At 37.6% G+C, this 17,690-nt stretch overlaps 1 protein-coding gene across 7 annotated transcripts in view; it reads right to left on the bottom strand.

Moving 5' to 3' along the window:
- The window catches only part of BCL2L13 (BCL2 like 13), a 79,014-nt gene that overhangs the window by 50,638 nt on the left and 10,686 nt on the right, over nt 1-17,690 (bottom strand). For all 7 annotated transcript variants that reach the window (XR_014024169.1, XM_081311138.1, XM_081311133.1 and 4 more), the window contains one exon: nt 16,260-16,427. Coding sequence is in view for 6 of the 7 variants with exons in the window: in XM_081311138.1 (XP_081167264.1) it covers nt 16,260-16,377 (118 nt within the window). In the remaining variant the exon portion in view is untranslated. The remainder of the gene's footprint in view (nt 1-16,259; nt 16,428-17,690) is intronic.

Below are 17,690 nucleotides of genomic sequence, written 5' to 3' on the forward strand. Positions count from 1 at the left end.
TGAAGAAGGGCGACCAACTTGTCTATGTTTGCTAAGGATTCTCCAATTTTTCTTAATCCTGGACAAACTGGACATTTGTTGACCCTATTATGTGTATGGGTGCTACAGTCTGAAAGTATCTTTTCCAAAATTCATGTTAAACCTTAAACCCCAATGCAATAGATTTAAGAAATACAGACTTTGGGCAGCAATTAGGCCTAAAATGAGGGTCATTAAAAGGTCCATTTCTCCTATATCTCTAACCTGGGAGACTACTCCACATAGTCACTCAGAAACCCAGCCTGATGATGGTTCTGCCACATGAATTACATCATTAGGAACATATGTTACCTCTCACATATCACAAGATAAGGGGAAAAGAAGAGGAAAAGGCATACTGGCTCTTAAGTGTCAGAGCCAGGAAGTGACACAAATCATTTCTACTCTTATTACATTGGTAGGACTAGTCATGTGACCCTGACTAAACATAATTTCTTATGGGCCCAGAAAGGAGAGAATTAAACTTGAATAAGCATTAGTCATTACTATCACAGGTGTTTACCAATCTAGAACAGCTCAGCTTCAGTGGAAAAAAAAATCAGAAATAAGCACAGCTTATTTAAAAAACAATTCAGTAAAACATGTAAAACACAAAAGAAAATTGGATCATATAATGGAAACCAAGGAAACTTTTTTAAAGCAGCCTTAGGAGAAAGGGAGCAACTGTGGCTTCCTGATGAGACAGGCAATATTAAGAAATCCAATCTGATGGAGAAGATATAAATTAAATATAAAAATCAGAAAACATGGCAATCATTTAATTTTGAGGCATTTCCCACAAGAATGATGGGAGAACCATAACAAAATTGGGACAGTTGGTAAGAATTGCCAAAGAAAGAGGATGTGTTAGTCAACTTTTCTTCTCTATGACCAAAATACATGATAAGAACAATTTTGAGAAAGTAAAGTTTATTTGGGGTTCACAGTTTCAGAGATCTCAGTCCATGGTCAGTCAACTCCATTGTTCTAGGTCTGAGGTGAGGCAGCACATCATGGCAGAAGGGCCCAGTGGAGGAAAGCTGCTTAGCTCATGGCAGCCATAGAGCAAAAAGAGGAGGTGGAAGGGGGGGTAGTGTGCAACAGAAATCAGGGACAAGATATAGTCAAAGGGTATGCCCCCAGTGACCTACTTCTTCCAGCCATGTTCCACCTGCCTACAATTACCATCCAGTAGTCCACTCAAATTATTAATCTACCAAATGGATTAATCCCCTGATGAGGTGATTGCTCTCATAATCTATCTTTTGGAGGATGTGTGTACTGGGGATTGAATTCAAGGGCACTTAACCATTGAGCCACTTCCCCAAACCCAATCCTTTTAACAAAAAAAAAAAAAAAAAAAAAAAAAAAACTTCTTAAATTTGTTTTTAGTTGTAGGTGGACACAATAACTTTATTTATTTATTTGAGGATCAAACCCAATACCTCATCCATACTAAGCAATTGCTCTACCACTGAGCCAAGACCTTCAAACATTTTTTTTATTGTTTTTTGATTTTTGAGACAGGGTCTTGCTGAGTTGCTTAAGGCCTTTCTAAGTTGCTCAGAACTCACAATCCTCCCAAGCTGCTGAGATCTCACAATCTATTGACTTTACCCTCTGAACATTTCTGCATTGCACTGAGGATGATTCTTGCAAACAATGAGCTTTTCTTGGGGACATTCCTAGATCCAAACCATAACAGAGGTCATGAAGAAGACATAAGCACTAAAGGATGGCTCCTATTTTAAGCCTGAATAACTAGAGGTATCATTAACAAATTACTATAAAAATAGGAGCTAAAGCCAGATGCAGTGGCACACACATCTATAAACCCAGCTACTAAGGCTGAGGCAGGAGGATCTCAAGCTAGGAGCCACATATAGTTTTTAAAATATAAATAAAAATTACATAATTTTAAATTTCCATGTAGCACTCTTCACATTTCAAATATTACTGAATACTGCATTACAAAACAGTACAAATATCAAACATTATCATCATTGTGAAAAATCATTGATTTTTCTAGGCCACTTAGGCTACAAATAGTCAGAGGAAGGTTTTAGAAAGATAAATAAAACTGGACACTAAGAAAGTAAAGCTTAAGAAGTCTCCAATCATTAAAGGACTGCTGTTTTCCTGCTCTGAAGAAGGCTGATGACTACATTGTACCAGCAGATATTGGTGAACACCCTAAATGTCCTTCAGTAGGGAAATTAAATAAACTGTCATATTTCCATAAGTAATAAGTGGTGCTATTTCATACAATGAAATTCATGTCAACATTAAGAACAATGTAGATATGAACACATTTTCAAATATATTAATTTTTTAAATGTTGCAAAATAGGGGCTGGGGATGTGGCTCAAGCGGTAGCGCGCCCACCTGGCATGCGTGCGGCCCGGGTTCGATCCTCAGCACCACATACCAACAAAGATGTTGTGTCCACTGAGAACTGAAAAATAAATATTAAAACTCTCTCTCTCTCTCTCTCTCTCCTCTCTCACTCTCTCTTTTAAAAAAAAAAATGTTGCAAAATAGCATTTATCTCATTTTTATAGGGCACAAATTTAGATTTATATATAAAAAATTCAAAACAATTATGAAAATGTTAACATTTCAAAATATCAGTGACAAAATATTATAAGATTTTCTTTCCTTTCTTTTTACTCCTAAAAAATACCTTCCAGCAGGGCGTGTTGGTGCAGGCCTGTAATCCCAATAGCTCTTCAGGCTGATGCAGGAGGATCTCAAGCTCAAAGCTAGCTTCAGCAAAAGCAAGGCATTAGACAATTCAGTGAGACCCTGTTACTCTAAATAAAATACAAAATAGGGCTAGAAATGTGGCTCAGTGGTCCAGGGCCCCTGAGTTCAATCTCCCAAAAACAAACAAACAAATACTTTCCAATATTACATGTATAACAAAAAAGTTTTAATTAAAAAAATAAGACTGATAAATAGGAATGATGGGGCTGGGGATGTGGCTCAAGCAGTAGCATGCTCGCCAGGCATGCGTGCAGCCCGGGTTCGATCCTCAGCACCACATACCAACAAAGATGTTGTGTCCGCCGAGAACTAAAAAATAAATATTAAAAAAAAAAAAAGATAAATAGGAATGATAAGAAGACCAATCTGGGCTTACTATTAAAGAAACAGCATTCAGTTTTGTGTAAAAATAAATGAGCTCATTAAAAATAATGTGAAATAAAGTGTTCCTTGCACTGATATATCAGGGATCAGCAAACTATAATGGTTAGGTTCAAACTGGCCTATTTGATGTTTTTGTGCAGTCCATCAGCTAAGAATGGTTGTAGCGTTTCTAATGGTTGAAAAACAAATAAAAAATCATGTTTCCTAACATAAAAAACTATAGGATGGCAAAGGCATAACTAACTCAGTGGTAGAATGCTTGCCCTGGGTTCAGTCCAAAAGCCACCAAAGAAAACTAAACAAAACAAAAACAAAAAACAGGAAATTGAGAGACTGAAATAAAATCTAATAGGAACACAGTCATGCTTATTCATTCATGTGTTGCCTATGGCTATTTTTGTGCTAGCAGAGTCGAACAGCTGCAACACAGACAGTACATGGTGCTTTCATAGCTTCATACTGCTGCTTAGCACACCACAAATTAAAGTGACAGTTATAACTATGCAGTGTTTCAGTTGTCATGCAGACTACCATACCAAAACTTTTCCATTTATTTCACCCGTGCACACCACTATATCAAGAAAAGAAAAGAAAAGAGAAAAATGGACTTTAAATTCTTGCCTTTAAGGCACAGTAGAATGTAGATTATTCTGTTGTCAGATTAAATGGCAAAATAAACATCATACATTGATATTACCAGAAACTAAGCACTCATCAAAATATTCCTAATTCATAGGATATCAATAATCATAAAACTCACAGATATAAACAATCATAAAAATTAGAATATTTAAAATAAATTGCTGATATCAGTGTGTCAAAGCAGTGAATCTTCATTTAAAAAAAGGGCAGAAGCTGTAGCTGTAGCTCAGTGGTAGAGCATTTGCCTTGCACGTGTGAGGCACTTCGTTCAATATTCAGCACCACATAAAAATAAATAAAAAAAGATATTGTGTCCATCTATAACTAAAAAATATTTAGAAAAAAGAGGGGGGGATAAGATCAAAACCAAAGTTAAATTTCAAAGTGGCTCAGTTGCTAGTTATGCAAGAAAAACTATTTACTGATGTTGAGTTAATTACATCATATTAGATTCCCTTGTGCCACAACAGAATTAAAGTAGATATCAGTAATAGGAAGATTGCTGGAAAACTAATTCCCGCAAATACCTGGATATTAATCAACCCACTTCTGAGCAACACAGAGGCCAAAAGAAAATCTCAAGTAAAAAGTATTTTTATCTGAATGAAAACAAAAACAGTTTATCAAAATTTGTGGGATGCAGTACAGGCAAAACATAAAGGGAAATATGTAATATTAACTACATATCAGAGAAGAAGAAAGATCTAAAATCAGTTATCTAGGTTTCCACCTTAGGATATTAAAAAAAGAAGAACAAATTAAACCCAACATGAGCAGAAGAAAAAAAAAAGAATCAGAGAAAGAATCATTAAATTGTGATAGAAAGTCAGCACAGAAAAATCAATTAAAACAAAACCTAGTTCATTGAAAATATAATTAAAAAAGAAAGGGAGACTGGGGTTGTAGTTCAGTGGTAGAGCATTAGCCTTGCATGTGTGAGGTCCTGGGCTTGATGTTCAGCACCACATAAAATTAAATACAATAAAAATATTGTGTCCATGTACAACTAAAAAATTTTTTTTTTATAAAAAGAAAGGGGATGTCACAACAAATCACATTAATTTAAAAAGGAGGAACAACTGTAATGCCCACAAATTTTATAATCTAAATGAAACAGATCCATTTCCTTGAAGAACACAATCTACCACAACATACAAAGAAACTGACAATCTAAATAGACCTGTATTTATTAAAGAAATGGAATCACTAGTTAATAACCTTCCAAAACGGAAAGCACTTGGCCCAGATAAGTTTACCAGTAAGTTCTACCAAACATTTATAGAAGAAATTACACTATTCTCTACAATCTCTTTCAGAAGGCAGAAGCCGAAGAAATATGTCCTAATTTGTTTTATGAAGCCAGCATTACCCAAATACCAAAAACCAAAAGCTGTACAAAAGAAAGCTCTAGACCAATATTTTTCATGAACTCAAGATGTAAAAAATCCTCAACAGAAGTTTAGGAAATTCAGTCCAATTATGTATAAAAAAGAATCATAAAGTGAAATTTATTCCAGGTATACAAGGCCGGTTCAATATTCAAAAATTAATTAATTAATATAATCCACGCACCAACAGGCTAAAAGAAAAATCACATCAGAGTCAGATTACTCCTATAATATCAGTGACTTGGGAGGCTGAGACAAGGGGATTACAACCTAAAGTCCAGCTTTGGCAACTTAGACCCTCAGCAACTTAGTGAGACTCTGTCTCAAAATAAAAAAATAAAAAGGGCTGGGGATATAGCTCAGTGGTACAGTGTTCCTGAGTTCAATCCCCAATATGAAAGTACACATACATACACACACAGAGACAACCATATCAACATAAGCAGTAAAAAATATCAGTTTACTATCAGTAAACTAGGAAAACAGAAACTTTTTCAACTTGATAAAGAATATCTACAAAAACCCTACAGCTAATAGGACCTTAATTGCAAATACATTCATGGCTGTGGTGAATTCAAGGGTGGGTAGAGGGTGGGGAATCAGAAAGAAGGAGCATGTTGCCTCATATTTTTACATATTAAAATTTTTATATAATAAAAATAACCTGAGGGGCTTGGGTTGTGGCCCAGTGGTAGAGCACTCACCTAGCACATGCGAGGCCCTGGGTTCAATCCTCAGCACCACATAAAAATAAAATAAATGTATTGTGTCCATCTACTATAAAAAATATTTTTAAAAAACTGAATGGGGGAGAGGGGCGTACTTAATGGTGAAAAAATAGAAGCTTTCTTACTAAGATCAGGAATGAGGTAAGAATGTTCCATCTTCCCACTCCTTTTCAACATCATACTGAAGTTTTAGTGAATGAAATAAGATGTAAAAAAGAAATAAAAGCATAAAGATTGGGAAGAAAAAAATAAAACTCTCTTTGTTCACAGATTACATATCTGCCTACACTGAAAATCTGAAGAACTGACAAAAACAAAAAAATAAGTCAAAACAACAAAAACTCCTGGAACTAATAAGTGATTATAGCAAAATTGCAGGATACAACATTAATACATTAAAGTTAAATGCTTTCATATATTCAAAAATAAACCAGTGGAATTTGAAATTAAAAATCCGAATACTAGGGGCTGCGACTGTAGCTCAGTGGTAAAGTCTTACCTCGAATGTGTGAGGCATTGGGTTCGATCCTCAGCACCATACAAAAATAAAGATACTGTGTGTTCATCTACAACTAAATAATATTTAAATCATATTTTAAAAAAACCAGAACACTATTTACATCAGCACACCCCAAAATAAATATACCAGCATAAATTCAACAAAATAAGGTTTATAAGAGAAAACCTACAAAACTCTGATGAAAACAAGTCAAAGATGAACTAAGTAAATGGAGAGAGAGTTCATGTTCATGGATAAGACGACACAATATTGTTATGGTTTGGATCTGAAACGTGTCCCAAAGGCTCATGTATTAAAGGCTTGGTCCCTAAAGCAATAATATTCAGAGGTGAGGCTTTTGGGCGGAGTTTGATCATGAAGGCTCAAACCTCATGAGTGGATTAATCCACTGATGAATTAATAATTTGATGGCATTACTGGGAGGTGGTGGAAACAGTAGGAGGTGGGGCCTGAAAGAAGTGGGTCACTGGAATACACTGGAAGGGTTAATCTTATTCCCAGCCCCTTCTTCTCTTTCTGCTTTCCCCCTGCCATGAGGTGAGTAGCTTTGCTGTGCTGTACCCTTCTGCCATGTGGTACTATTTCACCACAGACCTAGAAGCATTAAGGAAAGCACACCTTGGACTGAAACCCCTGGAACCATGAGCCAAAATAAATCTCTCCTCCTCTAAGTTGATTTTATCAGGTATTCTGTCCCCTACACCTCTGTTAAAAATTTACTGACACAAATGCCAAGGCTTTAGTTCTTCTCAATTTGATCTATAAATTAAATACAATCAAAATCAAAATTCCAGCAGGTTATTTTGTAGATACTGACAAGATGATTCTAAAGTGTACATGGAAAGGTAAACAAATCCAGAATATTCAACACAATTTTGAAGAACAAGCACAAAGTTAGAGAAGAAGACTGATACTACCAGACTTCAAGCCTTGCTATAAAGCTACAGTATTAAGACAGGGTGGTACTGGTGAAAGAATAGGTAAATATATCAATGGAACAGAATACAGAGTCCAGAAACAGACCCATATAAATATGGGCAATGAGGCTGGAGATATACTGTAAAGCACTTGCCTTGCAAGTGTGATGCCCTAGGTTTAACTCTCCAGCACTGCAATCAATCAATCAATCAATCAACTGATCTTTGACTAAATAGCAATAGAGAAAAGAGTCTTAACAGGTGGTATTAGAACAACTAGAAATCCACATGTAAAGATAGGAATCTAGGGCTGGGGATGTGGCTCAAGCGGTAGCGTGCTCGCCTGGCATGCGTGCGGCCCGGGTTCGATCCTCTGCACCACATACAAACAAAGATGTTGTGTCCGTCGAAAACTAACTAACTAACTAACTAAATAAATAAATAAAAGAAAGGAATCTAGACAAAGACCTTATATCTTTCACAAAAATTAACTCAAAGAGCTGGGTGTGGTGGTGCACGCCTATAATCCCAGCAACTCAGGAAGCTGAGACAGAAGGATCACAAGTTCAACTATAGCGTCAGCAACTTTGCAAGACCCTAAGCAACTTAGTGATACCCTGTCTCAAAAAAAAAAAAAAAAAAAAAAAAGGCTGGGGGATGAGACTCAGTTGTAAGGCATCCTTAGGTTAAATCCCCAGAACCAAAACAAACAAAAATTAACTCAGAATGGATCCCAGACTCAAATAATAATGTAAAACTTCTATATAAAACTCCTAGAAAATAATATAGGAGAAAATAAGATGACCAAGGGCTTGATGATGAGTTTTAGATACAAAACAAAAACATGACACTTGAAGGGAAGATCTGATACGCTGAATTTCATTAAAATTACATTTTCTACTCTGTGAAAGACACTGTCAAAACAATGAAAAGCTAGCCAGAGACAGGGGAAAAAAAAATTTGCAACAGACATATCTCATCAAAAATATACAAAGAATTCTCAAACTCAATAATAAAAACCCAATTTAAAACTGAGCAAAAGAGTTTAATTTTTGTGAAGAATGTAAAGTCACCAAAGATACACAGATGGCAAATAACATAAGAAAAGATACTTCATATCATGTGTCATTGGGAAAATGCAAATCAAATAATGATATACCACTGCATGCCTATTAAAATGGTCAAAATTGGGGCTGGGGATGTGGCTCAAGCGGTAGCGCGCTCGCCTGGCATGCGTGCGGCCCGGGTTCGATCCTCAGCACCACATACCAACAAAGATGTTGTGTCCGCCGAGAACTAAAATAAAAAATAAATAAATAAATTCTCTTTCTCTCTCTCTCTCAAAAATAAATAAATAAATAAATAAATAAATAAATAAAATGGTCAAAATTCAGAATATTAGCTGGGCATAGTGGTGCCCATGTAATCTCAACCTACTCAAGAGGCTGAAGCAGGAGGATGGTAAGTTTGAGGCCAGTCTGGGCAACTTCATGAGACTCTGTCTCAATAAAAAGAACTGGAAATGTAGCTCAGTGATATAGCGCACGCATGAGGCCCTGTGTTCAATCCTTAGTACAGTGAAGAAGAAAAAATAAAAATTGGAATACTGACATAATCAAGTGTTGATTAACTAGGTCAGAATACAAAATATTCTTGGTTTCTTACAAAACTAATCATACCCTTACCATATGATCCAGCAAGTTTAAAACTTTGTATATATCCAAAGAAGTTGAAAACTTACACCTACACAAAAATCTGCACATAGCTGTAGCTTTATTCGTAAGCTAAAATCTAGAAACAACCAAGGTGTCCTTTAGCAGATGACTCTGGATGATAATGATGTGTAAATGTAGGTTCATTAACTGTAACAAATGTAGAACTCTGGAGGAAGATGTTGATAAAAGAGGAGGCTATGTATGTGTGAGTGCAAAGAATACTGGGAAATAATTCAATTTTGCTACAAAACTAAAACTGTTCTAAAAAAATAAAGTCTATTAAGTAAATAACTGAATGTTTAAGATTACTACTCTTCTGGAGATACTAGTTGCTCAATGTATTGAGGATAGTGGAAACAAAATCAATCATCAACTGAAATACAAAGCAAACAACAATCACATGGTTTTCCTTGGTTCTCGATGTACGAAAAGTATGTACTTGCTCCTTAGCTGTTGTTTCTTCAAGAAGACAAAGCCAAAATCGAGGTGACTGAAGAATGGGCATAGTCAGTATAGAATAATTACAGGTGAAAATATTTTCAAAGAAATTGGGGAGACACTAATTCACTACAAATTGGAAAGATGGATGATAGCAAAAATATGTGTGGAACAGAGGACAAATTTACAAATATTGTGAAAATGTAAGGTTTAAAACTATGTTTATTCTTTGTATTTTTCATCAGTAGGTATAATGTGGAAAACATTTTTTTTTTTTTGTATCAGTGATTGAACCCAGGGGCATTTAACTACTGAACCACATCTCCAGCCCTTTTAATATTTTATTTAGAGACAGGATCTCGCTAAGTTGCTCAGGGCCTTGCTAAATTGCTGAGGCTGGCTCTGAACCGTTGATCCTCCTGCCTTAGCCTCCCAAGCTGCTGGGATTATAGGTGTGAGCCACCATGCCCGGCCCATTAGTGATTTTTAACAGTGAACTTCACGGGTTCGTACAGATTTCAGAAATAGAAGCTGGATATCCTGACTTCTACATTCCACCACTCGGAAGTTCAACATTTTACTGCAATTTTTTTTTAAGTTTTTTTTTGTTTGTGTGTGTGCCAATGATTGAACCCAGGGGTTTTTGAGGCTGGGGATCAAACCAGGGCCTCACATATGCTAAGCATGCTCTCTACCACTAAGCTACACCCTTATTCCCTACTGAAATTTTTGAGCTAAAAAGTGAGAATGAAATTTTTCTGAATAGGAAGAACCACCCTCAACTACTATTATCAAACAATACCTCTGGAAATTAACTCCATGTAGGCTTGAAAATACTGTTGATGAACACAATCTAAAATTACAAAGCCTATTATCTGCCAACTCTCCCCAGGATAATATTCCTAAGAATCAATCAATGACATATATCTTGGACTGTGTCCTCTTTGTTGGTCCTCAGGTTAAAAAGAAAGAAGTCATACTCAGGGATATACTGACTCCTGGCTCATATTGTAGTGCCAGTACTGTTCCCTGATATTTAAGTTCATATCCCACAGATGACAGTCATGAAGCCATCCTTACAATCAATGAGATGGCACTAGCCCTAGAAGATACACAGATAAGTCTGACTGCCCTCCTTTCATGGATAGTAATAGATAATAGACTGCCCTCTAATTACAACCTGGCTGAAGAGGGAGGAATATGTATGATTTCCAATATATCCTACTGAGTTTGGATTAATACTACTGATCCAGAGAAATAATTTATACATGCTAAGGAAAAGAAGCATAGTGGTTTTCTTTCTTCTACGTCTTCATCATCTTTCTTTGGCACTGGGAACTGAACTTGGGATGCTTCACAACTGAACTACATTCCCAGCCTTTTTTTTTTTTTTTTAATTCTGAAACAGGATCTCATTAAGTTAGTTGCTTAGGGCCCAAGTTCCTGAGGCTGGCCTTGAACTTGTGATCCTCCTCCTGCCTCAGCCTCCCAAATTGCTGGGATTACGTGCGTGTGCTACCATGCTATTAGTGCTTTTCTTAAATAAGACCTATTACTTACTCACTTGGCTGAATTTGGATATTTCAAAGGGATGGCTGACAGCAATGCTGCACAATAGCCCACATCCTGCAATGGGAATCTGTTGATAATAACCCTAATGAACTGAATGGTTTTCTGTGAACTTCACTGTATCCAATCTTTAAGGATTGATTGTTTGGGGAGGTAGACAACATGAAACTCAAGCATACCTGCCTGTCCTTGCTAAGTGCAATGGATTGAATGTTTGCGTCCTCCCAAAATTCACATGTGGAAACCTAATCCCCAATGTGATAGTACTGAAAGGTGGAGCCTCTGGGAAGTGAATAGTACATGACCTCAGAGCCCTCTTTTTTTTTTTTTTTTTTTAATATTTATTTATTTTAGTTTTCGGTGGACACAACATCTTTGTTTGTATGTGGTGCTGAGGATCGAACCCGGACCGCACGCATGCCAGGCGAGCGCGCTACCGCTTGAGCCACATCCCCAGCCCCTCAGAGCCCTCTTTAATGGGTTTACTGCCCTTATAAAAGAGGCCACAGAGAGTTGCTTTTCCCTTTCACCATGTGAAGTTATGGCAAAAAAAGATAAAGGCAGCTGCCTATAAACCAGGAAGCCGATCCTCACTCAGACACCAAATGTGCCAACACCTAGATCTTAGACTTTCCTGCCTCCAGAACTGTGAGAAATAAACCTCTGTTATTTATTAGCCATACTGTCTATGGTTATAGTAGACTGAGTGGACTAAATCAGAAAACTGGTACCAAGCTGGGCACAGTGGCACACACCTGTAATTCCATCGGCTTGGGAGGCTGAGGCAGGAGGAATGTGAGTTCAAAGTCAGCCTCAGCAATTTAGTGAGGCCCTAAGCAACTTAATGAGACCCTGTCTCATAATAAAAAAAAAAATAAAATAAAATAAAAAGGATTGGGGATGTAGCTCAATGGTAAATTCTCCCAAGGTTAAACCCCAGTACCCTCCCCACTCCTGCTCTGCCATGGATATTTGGCTGAGGAGAAACTATCTAAAGGAGCAGGCTGGTTCTTCTTAACTGCTTATAGTAAAATGCAAGGAAGAGAAATGATTTAAAAAGATGGAACTGTAGCATTTGCTTTGGCAGCATATACACTAAAATTGGAACAATAGATAGTATTATTCATCAAAGGGAAGCAGAATATAAAGAGAAATTTGTCACAAATTCAGCCTATCCATATTGAAGAAAAATGAGAAAGTTTGTTTGGAAAGAACATTAAGGTTGGGGCTGGGGTTGTGGCTCAGCGGTAGAGCACTTGCTTATTAGCATGTGCGAGGCGCTGGGTTCAATCCTCAGCACCACATAAAAATAAATAAAATAAAGGTATTGTATCCAACTACATCTAAAACCACACACACACACACACACACACACACACACACATATATTTTTAAAAAGAACATTAAGGGGCTGGGGATGTGGCTCAAGTGGTAGCGCGCTTGCCTAGCATGCGCACGGCGCTGGGTTCGATCCTCAGCACCACATACAAATAAAGATGCTGTGCAGCCGAAAACTAAAAAATAAATATTAAAAACTCTCTCTCTCTTTCTAAAAAAAAAAAAAAAGAACATTAAGGTTGTGGCCAGAAACCATATCATAAGGAGACTAATATGGATGAACCATCTCATAATAAAAAAAATAAAAAGGATTATCGGGTACTATTTTCCAAGAAAAGGGAAAAATAACTCCAAAGGCAATTCAGAAATCATTAGGGTTACCCTTTTTCATCATAACCCCAGGGCTCTGGGGATAGAGCAGTTTTCCAAAGAGGGGCCTATGGGACCTCATCTTGCTCAGTGCTCCTTATTTTGCAGTCATCCTGGGTGCAGTTCCAGCAAGCCTTGCTGTAGCACTTAGCAAATCTATACAGGTGTGGTTGCTTCTACATAGATTTCAAAGGACGAGCCTCTCAGCAGAATTGTGTGCTCAGGAACCAAGCTTATGGGCCCTAAGCAGAGGAAAGAGACACACAGCCACCACTAGGACAGGATCACCCAAAGCCATAGGCATTAGGGCCACTGGAGGCCCTGGGAGCCTGGCAAAGCTTCAGGAGCAGGACCTACCATCCCAGTGGGTCAGGAAAATTGGAACCTCTGTCCTAGTTGGTTAAAAAGCTAAGACCCCAACTAAACTGTGTCCAAAAGGCATGACTTGTGCCCCAGCAGACTTGTAGAGTATCAAGAGTATTATTCTCAAGCATTAGGAATACTAATGGAATATAACTGGTTGGATCTTGAGTTTCAAATTCTAATGGAATTTGACCTGTTGAGTTTTAGGCTTGCTTGGGGACTTATCACTCCTTTCTTCCTCCTTTTGGAATGGGAATGCGTATCCTGTGTCTGTCAGACTGTTATATTCAGAAGCACATAACTCATTTGGTTTCTGAAGTTCAAAATTAAAGAGAAATTTGTCACAAGATGACCTATACCTTGAGTTTCACTCATGTCTGAATTATTTAGATGAGGCACTGAATTTGGACTTTTAAGTTGATGTTGAAAAGAGTTAAAATTGTGGAGAATACTGGGATGAAATGAATATATTCTGTATGCAAGGACATGAATTTAGAGGGCCAGAGGCAGAATACATAACTTATCTTGGTCTAATCCACTGAGTCTTGATATCTAATTTTGGCAATTGTGAAATTATAGAAGGCTAAGTTATTAAACCACATGCTTAGGGCTGGGGTTGTGGCTCAGCGGTAGAGTGCTCACCTAGCACGTGTGAGGCCCTGGATTCAATCCCCAACACTACATAAAAATAAATAAAATAAAGGTATTGTGTCCAACCACAACTAAAAAACGAAAAAAAAAAATGCTTCAAAAACTTTATTCCCAGAATCTTTACTATCAAATCAAAACACAGTTATAACCAGAGACATAGCCAAGCGCAGTGGTGCACACCTGTAATCCCAGTGGCTCGGGAGGCTGAGGCAGGAGGATCATGAGTTCAAAGTCAGCCTCAGCAAAAGCGAGGTGCTAATCAACTCAGTGAGACCCTGTCTCTAAATAAATACAAAATAGGGCTGGGGATGTGGCTCAGTGGTAAAGTTCCCCCCACAAAAAATAATTACAACCAGAGGCATGCTGTTTATGCATTACCACCTTCGTATGAATCTGACTTTGAAGATGCCTATTGGGTCTAAATGCATGTTAGAAAAATGAGATCCAATATTTTCAAAGTTTTTTTAAAATTTATTTTTTAGTTGTAGTTAGGCACAATACCTTTATTTCACTTATTTATTTTTATGTGGTGCTGAGGATCGAACCCAGGGTCTCACACATGTGAGGCGAGTGCTCTACCACTGAGCCAAAACCCCAGCACTACAAGTTGTTTTTTGTTTTTTTTTTTTTAATTTTTTTAGTTGTAGGTGGACACAGTACCTTTATTTTATTTATTTATTTTCATGTAGTGCTGAGGATCAAACCCAGTGCCTCACATATGATAGGCAAGCACTCTGCCACTGAGCTACAACCCCTGTCCTTCCCAAGTTTTATCTAAGTTTGTTTGGTTTTTTTCCTTACATGCAGAAAATAGTCTTTATTTTGCCCTTGGAGTTAACTGTTACCTAGACTGGATACATTAAACTACTTCAAAATAACTTTATTTAAAAACTATGAAGATATTTCACTCTACTGTTTAGATTACAGTTTTGTTGGCATGAATATGCTGCCCTTTTTTTCTTTCTGGAAGATTTTTGGACTTAATATTTAGTGGTTAGCAGACTTTTCTTCCTTTGATTATAAAAAAAAAATTGAGGGGAGGCACTGGGGATCAAACCCAGGGCTTTACATATTCCAAGCAAGCACTCTGCTGCTGAGCTACATCCCTAGGCCCCTAAAATTATTTATTTTCAGACAGGATCTCATGAAGTTTCCCAGACTGGCCTTGAATTTGTGATCCTCCTATTGGAGCCTTTTAAGTAGTAGGGATTATAGGTGTATTCTACCATGCCCAGCATATTTTTTAAATCCTTAAGAGGAAAACAAAGCAATATGTAGTTAAAAGTCTCTTAACTGATTTCTACTAAGTGATATGCTGAATTAATTGACCCATTATAGTTTTTCTGTAAACAGATTGGATTTTCTATCTTAGCCCATTTGTGCTGCTGTAATAGTATACCAGAGACTAGTTTTACATGAAGAAAAGAAATATGTTTCTCATAGTTCTAGAGGCTGAGGAAGTCTAAGGTTGAGGGGCCAGCATTTAGTGAGGGCCATCATGCTGCATCATTCCATGGTAAAAGGTTGAAGGGAAGAGAGGGTGAGAAAAGTGGGAGCCAAATGGGCTTTTATAACAAATTCACTCTCCTGATAACCATAGAAAGCAGGCTATGCCCTGCTCTGACTTACTCCATAGTGAATATCACAATCGTTTTCAGGTTGTAATCCTGAGTTATGTCATAAGTTACTTCATTTTGAGTGTAAATACGGAGGCAGAATGTCTCTCCACCTCTTTTGTATACAATCATCATTCCCTAGCACAATCACGAGACAAACTAATAAATTAATCATGGTAATAAAAATGAAGTTATTGAATTAAATTAGATATATATGGATGCATGGGCATATCAACACCATGTCAGAAAAACTAGAACCATGAGCTTATCAAATATATCAGACCACCAAAAGAAGCAAACCACTCACCTGAGACCCATTAAAAGAGGAGCCCCCCCCCCAAGACTGGTCAGTGGCACACTGACCCTGTCACTTGGTAACTCATCATGATTCTTGCCCAGGAAAATTGTCACATCAATGAACCTCCAATACTTTGTCCTCAGGCTTCAGCTCAGCCTGGTTTCTCCTGCCCATGACAATGATGCATGGTCCATTTCAAACTGTCACTTTGAGATAGTCACCTACCCAGACCCTGGCCTAAAATAAGTTCTGCAATTTTGAAAATTCTACACTGTGAACAAGTTCTTTGGTTGGTTCATGATATTATCTGACCTCCAGCTGTGACTCTTGCCATTGTATTTGTTCTTTGCCTTTGCTCTTAGTTTAGCCTCCTGAATCCCTGTGGCTACTATAATCCTTTCTGTATTTGCCAAGAGTTATTCTTCATATTGTATCACTTGATCTTATAATCATATGCATAAATAATTTAGCTACAAATATTTCTATATATGAAATCCTTATTGTGATTTAATATAACCACAAAAAGCCAAAGATAATACCTTGGGATGAGAGAAGATGTTGCTCTTGATACTTCTCTTGAGGGAGTCCCAAGTAGGTGAGAACAACATACTTTGTTTCATAGTGAAATCCTAGAGGCATGGTAGTTGAGGACGCCATTGGATTGGCCAACAGAGCTCCTAAGAGGTCTACTTACAGATGTGTAAAACCTAAAAATATAAAAGGGTTTCAGTTTAAAGTTTATTACATGCCAATATGTTTTCTCATTGATTCTGATTACACAAATATCAAACTAAAAGTTGTCTCAGACATTTCTTTCCAGACATCTTTAAAAACATAACTGTTTGTAATGCATACCTGTAATCCCAGCTGCTTCGGAGGCCAGCCTGGGTAGCTTAGAGAGACCCTATCTAAAAATAAAAATTTTCAAAAGGGTTAGGGATGTAACTCAGTGGCACTACACTTGCCTGGCATGTATAAGGCCAAGGGTTCCAGTTCCAACCCCACTACAGGAAAAAAAAAAAAAAAAAAAAGAAAGAAAGAAATGAAGTGCTTAATTTACATAAAATGGCATTCTCAGGGCTGGTGATATAGCTAGTTGCTAGAGTGCTTACCTTGCATGCGCAATGCCCTGGGTTCAATCCCCAGCACCACAGGAAAAAAAAAAAAAAGGCATTCCCCCATCCACCCAGTACTGAGGTTAGTACTAGCAATCCACCTAAGTAACAAATAATCTCTAGATAATCTAGGTAACCCCAACACACACAATGTTCCTCTTATGTAATAAAGACTTCTTTTGGGCTGGGTTTGTGGCTCAGTGGTAGAGCACTCGCCTAGCAAGTGTGAGGCCCTGGGTTTGACCCTCAGTACCACATAAAAATAAAATAAATAAAATTAATGTGCCCAAATACAAACAAATGCTAGACAGGCACTCTATTTCTGAGCTGCATCCCCAGTCCAGGCCTCCTAAATTTTTTTTTTTTTTTTTTTTTTTTGTACTGGGGATTGAATTCAGAGACACTTGACCACTGAGCCACATACCCAGCCCTATTTTGTATTTTATTTAGAACCAGGGTCTCACTGAGTTGCTTAGCGCCTTGCTGTTGCTGAGGCTGGCTTTGAACTCTCAATCCTCCTGCCTCAGCCCCCAGAGCCCCTGGGATTACAAGTGTGCACCTCCGGAATTTTTACACAGCCCCAAGGCCACAGAGTTACAGACTACATGTACCAGCCTTCTCTGTAGTTTAATGTACTATAAGCCTGAACCAGAGAATGAGAAGTTACAAGTGTAATTGTAGGTCTCTCCTTAAAGACTGAGGATTTTATTCTGTGATTTAGAACCTGAACATGGCAGTTCAGGTTTGATATTCAAATAGGGATACCACTCTAGGGATGAGTAAAGCAACCAGAAGCAACTTGGGTCCCTGAATGATCATGTGAACCTGAATCTCTTGGAACACTTACCACTAGGC

This window comes from Spermophilus citellus, assembly GCF_964194105.1.
Source record: "Spermophilus citellus genome assembly, chromosome: 10".
Classification (NCBI taxonomy): Eukaryota; Metazoa; Chordata; class Mammalia; order Rodentia; family Sciuridae; genus Spermophilus; species Spermophilus citellus.